At 34.8% G+C, this 14,124-nt stretch overlaps 1 protein-coding gene across 1 annotated transcript; it reads right to left on the bottom strand.

The window, feature by feature from the left end:
* Positions 1 to 6,806: 6,806 nt before the first annotated feature.
* On the bottom strand, positions 6,807 to 11,951 carry LOC129216550 (uncharacterized). Its single transcript, XM_054850765.1, has one exon. It carries the CDS (start codon positions 11,949 to 11,951, stop codon positions 6,807 to 6,809), a length of 5,145 nt encoding a protein of 1,714 aa, XP_054706740.1.
* Positions 11,952 to 14,124: the final 2,173 nt, after the last annotated feature.

The raw sequence follows: 14,124 nt of genomic DNA, 5'->3' as shown, positions 1-14,124 counted from the left end.
CTTGGTTTCAGAAATTTGCGTGTAAAACGAATAATGCATATATGTAGGTGAAAGCTCAAATTAACGATAATTGTTTATGTAAACGAATGAAGTGATAATTGGAATAGAAATACTAATTATAAAGATATATATCATTTTAAATAAAAATCAAAATGTAGCTAAAACACTAAGAAAAGATCCATTTCAGCCAACAATTCCACTGTTATAAAATATTTACTATTTGTCAGTGATATTTTTTCAGAATGTTAAGGAAACATTTTTATGGGGTTAATATCCAGCCCCATTAGGCCATGTGTTGATTATTCCTTTTTGCATTGAAGTTCTTTGCTAGCTTTTTTTAATATTCAAATTTATGAAAAAGCCATGTAATGTAATGTTGAAACAACATCGACTGAATATATATAATTTTAACGTCATTATAGATTTTTAACCAGGGACGCACTGAATACTCGATTTTAGTCTTACAACACATTGATATATTAACCTTACTGTAACTAATTCATTTAAGTATGAAACATTAACCAGAAAAATATAAGTTCATATTATCCTATCAAGTGTTCAAAAGTCGATTTAACTGCTCATTTTGTCTATAAAATATGCTCCCGAAAACATATCTTCATTTCGTAAATAATAGAAAAGGTGATCAATAATATATGGAAGGAAACACTTGGTATGAATTAAATTTTGCAGCATTTTTAATTTTTGAAGTTTTACAGTCATAGGAAATATTAAATAAAGATGTACCAAATACCGTTTTGGTGGAGTACAAAGTACTCCGCCAAGTACTAATTATGCTTTAAATGAACTATTGACATACATGTGATAAATTTTGAACTCATATTGAATAGCTATATAGACCTCCATGTAATAGTTTTCAAAACAAGTTCCAGCTAAAATTCAATTTTATTTAAAATATTATGTTTATGTCAAAAACGTAACAAAAAAATTCTTTTTTAATTAAAAATAAATAAATAAAAAATCTGATTAATCAAGTTGGAATTAATATGAATTATATGAATCTATTATAGTTCTATTCATCCGCCAAACATGAATAATGTTTTTAAGCAATAAAACAATGTTAAAAACACAGATGTTCAGGAGCACTCCTGACACATGTTTTGGCGTTACAAAGAATGCTTTTTCAATTCATAAAATGTAAGCTTATGGATGTAGACATCCTTTTCTTTTTTGTCATTACAAATACTTGTACTTTTTTATTAATTGAAAAATGTGTATTGAACAATATTTAATTTTTTACAACTTCTTGGTATTGGCCGAGTCAGTAGCATACATAGCATCCTCGCGAAGGGAGGGTGCACGCTCTAAAATAAAATAACACTATGTTAAAATTTTTAAAAATACATACGGAAGCGTGGGGGGGGGAGCAAAGAAATCTATGTATTATACTGAGCTGAGTACCTCATCAAAATTTGTCCCAAGTATGAGTATTTGGCGAATTGACCAAGTACTTTGTACATCTCTATTAAAAACTCATAATTTTCTTGAAAAAATGAGTTATTTTTTAAACAATTTCATATTAAAATGAAACTATCAAGAGCTATTTGTGCTAAAAAATTGCTTATTTACATATTAATTGATAATCTGTTTTAGATTTTCCCGATGTTGATGATGTGTAAAATTGTCCTCTTAACACCTTTCTCGGGACTTTTTGGTAAGTTCATATTATATTTATGTTGGAACCCAGCGTCAAAGTTGGACAATGTCTGAAAACAAATGCCCACAACATGAATGGATCATGAGTAAATGTGCCAATGGGGTTGCTTCTGAAATTTTAAAAGTATTTTTTTCTATAAAAGCATGCTTAAAAATATAGGATCTGACCATTTTTTAAATACATAATTGCAAAGTTTAATATTTAAAAAATTATTTTAATGGTGTGCAGATTCAATTTTTTTCTTTTTTTGCTTTTTTCTGCTCATGACATCACAAATGATGAAATGCCATTAGCGCAGAGCATAATATTTAGTTTGCATGTTCACTCACATTTGCTGGCACTGCTATGGTTGATAGCAAGCATAGAGAACAATATTCAATTGGCTTCTGAATTATCATATCCTGGAAACGTGGTAGACAGCAAGCGTCAGCACCCCTAACTGGAGTACGCCCCAAAGTTGATCATTTGTGACCAGGGGCGGCAAATAGGGGGGTCAAGAGGGGGCGGTCGCACCCCCAAATTTTTTGAGCAGAATGATAGAAAATGGATGAATTCAATTTATGTAAGTCGGAAATCAATGTTCATTGAGGAAATCTCGCTGGTTCTCAGCAACTATTTGATGAAACTCTACACATTCTCAGACTAGAAAAAGTGTTTTTCGTTATTTGGATGATGACTTAGAAATTCATGATAGAAAACTGATAGAGAACCATGGTTAATTTTAACTAAGAAAAAGAAGACATTGCCTCATATAGGCTAAATATTTCACACTTGTGTGCCCAGTGTAACGATGGTATGTACAATATGATAGGCCCGTGAAAATTGGTGTGGCTGCATGATTTTCACAAGAAAATTCCTTGATATTTTACATTCACTTTTATGCTCATTTTTTAAGTGTATATTTATTTAATGAGTGTTCATCGCTTTCTTTTGCTAGAAACACGTTTCAGCTGCTCAATACATTATAATGCTTTCATAGAAACTTCTTAAAAATGCATGTAATTATTGAATAAAAAAAGACATATCAACCAAATACCTTTTATGGGGCTCTATAATTATGCAATCGCGGAGTGACACAAGATAATTTCCAAGAGTTAAAACGATAAAAACATTTCTCTATGACTTCAAAGCAGTGACTTGACGACTAGAAGAATTATTGCAAAACGATTCTTTCAATGGTGAAAAAGCTCATGCCTTTTAGCATGTATGACTTCGTTTGAATTTTTATCCAATTTGTTTGCATCGGGAAAAGGTTTTTGAAAAATGCTTTACTCTACCAAAATCTATATCTTCAATCCGCTACTCGACTATTCAAACCACAGTTCAATCTACAATTGAAACTGAAAATAGATTTTTTATAGATGTATATTTGAATTAGTCGTGAATTTTTCAAAAAAAATTCTTCCTCCGAGCCAAGATTTGATGATAATTTTTCTGTATGGTTGGCTGGGATTACGGTTATTTGGATTGGATTTTGAAAACGAAAAATAAAATGTTTCAACTGTGAGTAAAACTTTTAGCATGAGGCAAGAAAAATTACAAGCAATATACCGACAGAATGGTTTTCACATCCAAAGACTGCAGTTTCGTCCTTGTTATGAACTCATCAGTCTGGAATAGTGAATAACAGAGCTGGAGGCAGATGATATCTCATTGAAGCTGGGAGCGCCGACGTGATTAGATTATTCAATGATGAAAAGTTTAAGCCCCTCACAGTTTTTGAAGTAGCCTGGGTGATTTTGAAGAGCAAGATATAAAAAGTGTTTTCATACATAACTTTGTGTTACTTCAATTATTTTTTAACTGTTACAATCAGTTCAGCTAGTAGAGAAAGATTTTTTTATGCCTCAGGAGGTTAGAGAAATATTTTCGAAGCACAAAGGGGAAAAAGAAAAAAAAAACCTTTTCCATTTAGCTAAACTGGCAAAACAGCACGACATTGGGCACTGATAGATTAGTAACACGATTCCCCTCTTCCGAATCCCAAAAATCATGCATTATAACTTTTTCAAAAGGTATAAAAACTTTAGTAGCTAGATGTTTTGTATGATAACTTTTTAGTCAATGAATCAAAATTTTAATTGTTTCTAAACACTAATTTTATTCATACTAAACCAATTTTATGACAACTTCTTGTTAGCTAATGTGTGTTTGGTTTCGCTTTGGGGTTATACATATTTAAGAAACTCGACCCCCCCAAATGAAGTGGTGAAATGCCGCCCCTGTTTGTGACGTCATAAAGACGACGCCTTGTTTGAAAAATTGTACATTTAAAAAAATAATTGAAAATTATCCATTTAAAAAAAAGATTTTGCTTGCTCCATGTTATTTTTTTTTGCTCATTCTATCAACTTCAGTGGCGAAACGTAGTACTTTTGACTGATAGAAATAACCCTATTCTAAAATTTAATTTCGGAATTTGTGCATTTAAATTTCATTAATTCGCAATCGGGCAAATTAGTAGTGACCCAAGTCTGACTTCATATTTAAAAGATAGGTGAAATACTCCTTACATCTCTAAGCCATATAGATGTCAGAAGAGTCATTTTTAACTCTAGGGTACTTAACCTATGAATGGAATGAGTTAAAATTTAGCTTGAATGATGTTTATTGAATATTTACAGTTAGAAAAGCATTTCCAATAGTCCATAGTGAAAAAATATGTTCTAATGTGACCAGTGGCAAATTCAGGATTTAGTTCTGGGGGTGGCTGAGATCATTAAAAATGTATGTCTCCTTGACATCACCAAAAGTTCATTGATGTAAACGAAGTCGTTTGAAAAAATATATATATTTTTCAGGAGGTGTCAAGGGCTAATGAAATTTTCGGAGTCACAGTTGAAATTATCTAAAATTTGGTGTTTAGTGATAAAATTTTAAAATTTAAATGTCAGTAAAAAAAATGAAATTTTAAAAAATAAAATTTTTAGACATTTTTTCTAAGCAATTTGAAGGCAAAACTAACAATTCTTGTTGATTATGAAAATTGTCCATGGCAAATGCAATTCACTAAATGTAAGTAAGAAAAGTTGTGGACTAATAGTTACAAAAAGGGAAAACGAAGATAAAATTCTGAGAATTGACACTAAGCGCATTAATTAAGGAGGTCTGAAATTTTTTTTTTCTGTTTTTCTTCTTTTTGAGTAAATAAATTTTTTTTTAAAGGTAGGGAAAAATTTCCGAAATTCGACAGGAAATTTCGGAAAACAAGTATCTCTATTACTATAGCAAATTAGTGTATAAACCTGAGGGAAAACGATTAAAATGATAAAGATAGGATGAATATAGGAAATTATATATTTTATTATTTTACCTTAAGATGCATACACAATAAAAAAAAAATTCTAATAGAAAAAAAAATTTAGTTATAGTCTGGAGGCGGCTGCAGCCTCATAGCCGCCTCCCTGGATTCGCCACTGAATGTGATCTAATTTTATTCTTCTGTGACCAAAATTCATATGAGCTCAATAAATAACTTCAAAAAATTTCGTCATTAGTTTTGTCAAAAGTGTTTCTGGGTTGGGCCACAACTTGTTACTTTTTTTTAATTTCAATTTTGATGTCACAAATAGTTGATACCTCTTACTTTTCGAGTCCTTAGAGATGATGTATTGCTTATTTTTCTCTTATCCACACTGATTTTCCTTTCCGCTATTGTCTCAATTATGAATGCTTGGGTGTTTCCCCAATTTTCCAAGAGTAAAATTAGATCAGCACTCATTTGCCGGATCAGGAATTTATCAAATTCAAATGCACCAGATCTGAAATAATGTAAAATTTCGGACTTGGAGCATAGTATTTGTCAATGATCCATTTGTGTTATGAGCAACTTTTTACTTTTTTGGACTTTGTCGGATTTAAGAATTGGGTTACAACATTGAATTCATTCAAATGCTAATGCATGGCACTCTGAACAAATACATACTTGAATTAAAATAAAATGTTTCATTTGGATCTTTGGTGAGCGCTTCTTGGGAAAACTTTATGGCTTTAAAAAAAATTTCGTAAAAAGTTTTTACGAAAATTTAGTTTTCATTTTAGGCATAAAAATGCAGTCGATGTAAGAAATTAAAAAAAAAAAAAAAATCTCTTTAACTCATTGCTTTGCTTATCAAGTTACTTAAGGTTGGTTATTTATACAGTACTGCTCCTTAAAGCGCGTAGTGTTGCAAGATTGTGTGAGGAAAAGTAGTGGATATTTTTTGCTGTGGCTGACAGTTAAAAATTTTATTGCTGGCTAGTCTTAGAGAGACTTAAAATTTTGGCCAAAATTGAAAAAAGTTTTTTTCTGGATGACTCAAAGAATCTGCTTTGAGAAGAAAAAGATTTTTGAAGACAATAAGATTGATCAAGAGAAAAAAAATTGAGCCCACAGCATACAAATTTAATGACATTTTAAAATGCAATAAAAAGCCTAAGCAGGCGAAACTAACTTCCTTTTTCAGAGTATCTTTTTAATTATTCTCTCTGTAAAAATATTTCTATGTTGTACTCATATTTAATTTTGTCCCAACTATCTGTGTTATAGTTTATCCAATATGCACTGTTCCTGAAGAAGAAAATACAAATTGTTCTTTAAAAGACTAAGAAAGGAACTTCCGATGACTCAAACTACCGATTCTTTGAAGGTTTTAGCTTGTCCCTAGGGACTTTGAGTTATTGAGAGTTGACTGTAATGAGAAAAAATTAATTTAATGGTGTACGTGATTTTTTTATCCAATAGAACCTGAGCTCGATTTTACTAGCCTTCTAATTGTTAAGAATCAAATGAGAACAATGAAATTTTCCCCAAAAATTGGGTGTTTCATACTTTTTGCCGGTGTACTGGGATTTATGTAAGATTCGAATTAAAGAATTATTCAGATCAAAGCAACTGATTGATATGCGATTGAACCAAGATTTGCGCTTACCTGAATTTATTCTCGTTTGAGACATCCTATACTGGCCTGGAAAGGAAGTATTTGGCACATCGAATGGACTTCGAGAATGATTACACGAATTTAATTTCTTTCGAGTTTAATTGAAGATTTAAGACTACATGATTCGATTTATATGAAGACCAAGCGGTCTCAGCGTGCTTACACAGACATCAGAGAACACATGACTGAAAGTTTATAGTCTCTCTTACGCGCTAGTTGACTTCAGCGCCCTCTATCAATGTTTTGTCCGAAACATCTTCCGGGGGGGCACAGTCACTAATCGGCAGCAGTCGTATACGTCCTACAGCTCTGGTGACCTCTCCTGTGGCGGTTCGGATGCTGACCACTCGGGTGATGTCATCCTTCCCTGGAAATATTCTGGCGATTCGACCTAGGATGAATCCTTGGGGTGAAGCTTTGTCTTCTACCAAGACCATTTGTCCCAGTTGCAGTTGACGCCCTGCTCTGGTCCACCGAGTCCTGGGTTGAAGTGACTGCAAATAATCCTTGGACCACCTTCTCCAGAACTGCTCTTTTAGCTGTAATAACAACCTCCATCTGGAATAAAAACTAAGATGATTATTAGCGGAGTCAGATTCTGGGATTTCCAATAGAGGTGACCCGATCAAAAAATGACCAGGGGTAAGCGCTTGGAAATCGTTAACGTTGGTAGATAGAGACGTCAGTGGGCGTGAATTTAGACATGCCTCTATCTGGCAGAGGAGAGTACTTAGCTCCTCGAAATTTAGAAGCGCTCCTCGAGTGATTTTTACCAGATGACGCTTTGCTAACTTGATGGAAGACTCCCATAGTCCCCCGAAGTTAGGCGCGTACGGTGGAATGAAGTGCCACGTCACGTTTCTCGAAGCACAATAGTCTTGCACAATTGGGTCTTTGACCATTCTTACGAGTTCTTTTAGGTACGACGCCGCACCTACGAAGTTCTTCCCGTTGTCCGAATGCATATGAGTTGGTAGACCCCGACGTGCCACAAACCTTCGAAAAGCTGCTAAAAATGCCTGAGCAGACAAGCTGGAGACTAACTCTAAATGAACGGCTTTGGTGCTGAAGCACACAAAAAGGCATATATATGATTTGAATTCGCTCGCCTTGCGAATATGCTGACATTTTGTTATAATTGGCCCAGCGAAGTCAACTCCAGTGTTTTCGAACGCCCTTGAAGGTGTAATTCTAGATGCGGGTAAATCGCCCATTAGTTGAGTGGGCGGTCTAGCAGAATACCGGAAACATCTTATACACATACGAAGGAATTTTTTAACTGTTGATCTTCCATCTATTATCCAGAATTGTTGACGAATTAAGGATAAAACCATTTCAGTTCCTCCATGCAAACTGACTTCATGAAAGTGCTCAACAACTAATTTTGTGAAGTGATGTTGCTTTGGAAGAATAATAGGGTACTTATGGTCATACGGCAGAGTAGGATGCTTTGACAGGCTGCCACCAACTCGAAGAAGTCCCTCGGCATCTAAGAAGACATTTAATCTCAAAAGTCGACTTGAAGTGGGAATAGCCCGTTTTTTTCTCAGGCAGTTAATCTCCGTATTGAAAGTCTCCTGTTGAATTTGTAGAAGAATGCACTTCAAAGACCGATCTAGCTCTGGAACAGTCAATGTCCCTGAAAGTCTTTCCTTGTGCTTCAGATTGTAGAAATAACGTAAAATCCACCCAATAACCCTAATTGTTTTCTTATAAGAAGAATATCTTTTAAGAAGGCTCTGCTCTTCAGATGCGGTGGTTGCCAGGAAAAGATCCTCCTCAATATGTGAATCGTTCCGAACAACATCTGGAATTGTAGACGGACTTGCCCAATTTGAAGCATTTTGGAGCCAGGTTGGTCCCGTAAGCCAAGTCTTATGATCTTTCAATTGGTTAGGAAAGAGTCCCCTGCTTGCACAGTCGGCTGGGTTCTCCCGGGAAGGAATGAAATTCCAGGACTTAACATTTGACATGGATAAAATCTTTGTAACTCGATGACGAACAAATTGGTTTCCGCTTGAGGGTGGATTGGCTATCCAACTTAAAGTGATGGTTGAGTCACACCATAAAAAGGTTTTCTCATTACTGAGTGACAGTGTTTTTTTGATAGTGTTCACCAGTTCTGCGAGCAATAATGCTCCACATAACTCCAGACGGGGTAAAGTCAATGTCTGGACTGGTGCAACTCGCGTTTTTGCTGCCACGAAAGATACGCGCACAGTCTCAGAAATAGCACGGATGTAAACCACTGCTGCGTACGCCTTTGTGGAAGCATCGGAGAAACCATGTAGCTCAATTGTTGTGGCTTTAGCGCATTGCAAATACCTAGGTGCAGAGATATCCTGTAAGACGAAACTTTGAGACTGAAAGGTTTGCCATTCTTCGAGCAGATAATGAGGTAAAGAATCATCCCAACCTATTTTAGTTTTCCAAATCTCTTGCAACATTATTTTCAGTTTAATGGTGGCAGGTGCGATAAGACCAAGTGGATCGTATGTTTTAGCAATAACGGAGAGTAATTGACGCTTAGAATTTACATGTTCTGTAAGGACTGCCCGAACCCGAAGACTGTCTTTAGTTTCATTCCATTCAAGACCCAAGACTTTCTGATTTACGTCATTTTGAAAGGAATGGGTATCGGTAGAAGCTCTCATGTGATCAGGAAGATTCTCTATTACCTCCGGGTAATTGCATGACCATTTGCGCAGAGGGAAACCCCCACTTTCCATGAATTTTATCATTTCGGGTATTATGGATCTTGCTTCTCCAACAGATGCAGCACCGCACAATAAGTCGTCGACATAAAAATGAGTACGCGATAATTCTGACGCAATTGGAAAATTTTCCTTTTCATCGTCACATAGTTGATGGAGGGTACGTAGAGCTAAGAATGGCGCTGCTGACGTACCGTATGTCACTGTGTTAAGACGAAATATTTTTAGAGGTTCATCTTGATTATTCCTCCACACTATTCTTTGATAATCTTGATCTTCCTCAGCAATACGAATCTGACGATACATTTTGGCGATGTCAGCCACAAAAGCAACGGGATAGGAACGAAATGTTATCAAATTGCAAAATATGTGAGTCTGAAGTTTAGGTCCAGTAAGAAGAATGTCATTTAGAGAATGTTGATTAGAGGTTCTAGCTGAGGCATCGAACACTACGCGTAATTTCGTGGTGGTGCTATTTTCATTAACCACACCATGGTGAGGCAAATAATAGTGAGGGACCTTATGGACATCTTCAGATTTTACGACACTCATATGGTTAAGTTTCTCATACTCCTTCATGAATGTGACATATTGTTCCTTTAACGCGGGATTTCTATCGAGTTTCTTTTCTAGGAGATGAAACCTTTGATGCGCTTGGGTTTTGCTTTCTCCTAGATTCGAATTTACTTTTATGGGGAGCTTTACAATATATCTTCCATTTTCATCTCTTTTAACGGATTTTTTAAACAATGTTTCCGCGAGTTCATCATCTTCAGTTTGAATTTCTTGGATGGGCACAGACTCCACGGTCCAGAATTTTTGTAAAGTCTCATTTAATGACACAGTAAGGTGGGACACAGATTTCCGATCACTGTGGCAATGTCCGACTTTGCCTGCCAGCACATACCCTATTTCTGTTGGCAAGGCATCTGGTGTTCCGTGCTGACCTCGAAGAGGAGGGCCAATGATAAGACGTGTGGCTAGCTCAGCCCCTAGCAAAATGTCAATCTCTGATGTGTCATAGAATGTGGGATCAGCCAACTGAATCCCTTCCAGGTGAGGCCAAGAATGTTTTCTCAAACGGAAATTCGGAAGAGGTGAGGTTATTTGATTTACTACGAAAGCATTAATTTTCAGAAATTTTTTAGAAAAGTGTGCGGAGAATTCAAAGGTAGTCGAATGAAGAGAAGTTTCAGCCATAAGGCCATTAATCCCTATCAACTGATGAGATGTGTTCTGAAAATTTAATTGTAAGCGTTCCGCACATTTTCGAGTGATTAACGAATTTTGCGATGCATTATCAATCAATAATTTACACTGAATTACCTCTCCCGAACTACCCTTCACATTAACTAATGCTGTTGACAAAAGTACACACATTGAGTTTTGCCCCGCATTATTAGACACTGCTGATACCGAATGGACAGGCTCTGGAGCCACAGTATACCTATGCAACAAAGTATGATGGCGCAAAGCGCAACATTTACATGTGTATGAAAGTTTGCACTCCGATTGACTGTGATTATCCCTCAAACAATTTTCGCACAACTTGTGAGTTTGCACGACACCCCACCTATCCTCAAGGGGCATATTATTGAATTTTGGACATTTGAATAACTTATGATTTTGTTTGCACACAACACAGATATTTCCTTTCTCTACAACTGTACTATTTACAACTGGCTTACGGAATCGATTTGAATTGCCCATTTTATTTTCCCGATTATCCATGGGTTTACGGTTTGAAATGCTACTATCATTTCGACTTTCCCTTTTGTTTTCCAGACTTCGCGCTTCCTTTTCCATAAACGACTTAAAACTCTCTAGACTTGGTATACTGTGATTATCTAAAGTCAATTCCCATCTTTGTCTAACCAACTCATCCAATTTGGAAAGCATGAATCGAATTATCATTAAGTCACTTAGAGCGTTAGACTCCAAACCTAATGTTTTTAGATTTCTGACTGCTTCATTGCATCTATCTAACAACTCCAGTAGACCTTTCGAATTATCAACCTTTGTTATTTTAGACGAAAACAAGTTATTTATTTGAGCTAAGGCTAAAATGCGTTTGTTTTCAAATCTCTGACATAAAATATCCCAACAGTTTTTTAAGTTCTCTCCTTGGAGGGAAAAGCCACGAATTAATTTGGCTGCACTTCCACGAACAGCTGTCTGGAGATATTGTAATTTTTCTAAGTCTGTTAACTGACTGTTGTCAAGAATAGCCGATTTAAATATTTCTCTAAAACTAATCCAATCCTCTGTATCTCCATAAAAATTCATCAAAGTCATTTTCGGGAGTTTAAGAGTTTTTGCTTCCGGATCATTTCTTACCTTCTGATCAGCGGATCCCGAGTTCTGTGATACAAAGATTTCGATTTTAGCTAATGCTTCAAGCACTTGATCTGACGTTTGAATGTATTTATCATAAAACTCCTCATTATCTTCAATTAAAAGGAATGCTGATTCCAAACCCCCTGCTAAATTATCCAATTTTGTTTTTATGCCCGTTAGAAATGCAATGTTTTCATTTTCCGAAATTAAAGTTCCGACTTTATCACAGTATCTAATACATTCTTTCGACAGAAATGTGAATTTAGACACCGCTTCACTCTGATTTTGCTTCTTTGATTTCGGCATATTAATGCTCAGAATCTTACTGTTGCAATATCTAACTTTTCAACACCAAATGAAAGAAAAATATTCCGCAAGGAAAAGAATTTTAAGTTTCGCCACTCACTACTCATGAATGAGAAAACCATAAACAACGCTAAGAATCCTAGTCAGACTGTGAAACATAACACATGGCGCCAGGGGCCATGAGGGGGGAAAACCAGATGAATCCGCAACGCACAACGAAATCAAAACGAAATGAATTAGATTTTCGCAATTTTTTGATTTATTTCTACTTTTTAATTAGCTTAATTACCCTCGAAAGCTACTCCGGCTCGACGGACCACAATCTGTACTGGGATTTATGTAAGATGCGAATTAAAGAATTATTCAGATCAAAGCAACTGATTGATATGCGATTGAACCAAGATTTGCGCTTACCTGAATTTATTCTCGTTTGAGACATCCTATACTGGCCTGGAAAGGAAGTATTTGGCACATCGAATGGACTTCGAGAATGATTACACGAATTTAATTTCTTTCGAGTTTAATTGAAGATTTAAGACTACATGATTCGATTTATATGAAGACCAAGCGGTCTCAGCGTGCTTACACAGACATCAGAGAACACATGACTGAAAGTTTATAGTCTCTCTTACGCGCTAGTTGACTTCAGCGCCCTCTATCAATGTTTTGTCCGAAACAGCCGGTACAAAATTTCCTTCCCCCTTTTCTCAGTTTCAACAATCTTACTGTTTAATACATTTAAGGGGGAAAAAATTTTAAATATCAGTAAAAAGAAGAAGAAAGAGTTCAATTCAGGGTTAGAAATAAATATACATTGTTGTGAGTTCATCCTATGTATATGGCAGTTCAAAACTAGATAGACTTAAGAAGGAAATAATATGTGAATGTATTTTCTTTAATTGCTAATGCATCTTAATTTTTTAAAACGGCTCTCATACACAAGAGGGTTCAAGAATTTGAAACGTTTTATAATCCAATACAAAAATCAAGCTAATGAATTACATTTAAATTTCAAAAAAAAACTTGATATTTGTTGTCTTAAAAATGTACTAAAATTTTATAAAAATTGTGTCCTAAAACTTTTGAAATCATCACTTGCATAATTTTAGCAAAATGCATTTTTTGTTTGTTTATAGGGGACAATATTAAAATTCAGAAGAGTTTTTAATATTTTTGGATGGAAAGCAGCAATACATGCAAGTAATATATTTTCTGAATTAGTTCATTCAGCGTTATGTTATTGTCATGCATGTGTGACTTAATTTTAATAATTTAAGTAAGTTATAGTTAATATTTGGGTATGTTTGTTTGGGAAGTATTTACCAAGACCCATCCAAAAATAAACACCTTTCTAGTAAAAGAAAGCACATTCTCTAAGTATGCATTTAACATTTATTTAGAAAAGAAATTTGCAATCTTGTTTTGTTGAAAGAATATGATAGAAAAAAAAACTTCTGTCCAGTAGAATTTTATCTATTTGTTCCAGCCCTTTATTGTCATTGTCTCTTATGGAACAGTTTTTCAATCTCCTAGTACATCTTTATTACTATTACAGGTGTAGGTATTGTTCTAATTTAAAAAAAATCCTATAATTCCTAATACCTTCAAATTTATACTAAATATCCTACAATTTTCATAACTTCACCTCACTTTTTTTCAAAAAAAGGAAAATTTCCTGCTTAAATTGGTTTAAACTTTTTTATTAGTCTTGTTTACAGTCGAAAGTTGCATGCGGTATGATGTAACTTCAAAAGATTAATCACTAGCATATGAAACCTCAAATGTGAGACTTCAGAATTCAAATTTTTTGCCAGTGCGAAATTGACTTGCAAAAAATCTAGAAAATTGTTTGAGTGATCTCAATACCAGTCTGACCACATGAACATTCAAGTAAATTAATGAAAATATTTCCTTTTTTTAGTAAATTTAGATTTTACACTTTTGCAATTTGTTCTAAGGTGAATGGTGGGGATCCTATGAACAACCTCTAAGGGCACATGTGAACAGTTCCTCCCATATAATGTTAAAATTACTGTAACCTACTTTAAGTGTTTTTTAAAAATGCATAGGTAAACACAAAATTACATCACTTTTGGAATGTTGATTATTTATGGACGGTTGTAACTATGTTAACCTTTTTTACCTTCAAGTTTTTTTAGTCACTTAAAATAGA

Source organism: Uloborus diversus, chromosome 2, assembly GCF_026930045.1.
Source record: "Uloborus diversus isolate 005 chromosome 2, Udiv.v.3.1, whole genome shotgun sequence".
In the NCBI taxonomy this organism is placed as follows: domain Eukaryota; kingdom Metazoa; phylum Arthropoda; class Arachnida; order Araneae; family Uloboridae; genus Uloborus; species Uloborus diversus.
Note: the sequence above shows the minus strand (reverse complement) of the source record. Positions and strands in the feature narration are given on the sequence as shown.

What these genes read in the sequence shown, in the direction of transcription:
- LOC129216550 (XM_054850765.1), bottom strand. Translation starts at nt 11,951, where the DNA reads ATGCCGAAATCAAAGAAGCAAAATCAGAGTGAAGCGGTGTCTAAATTC.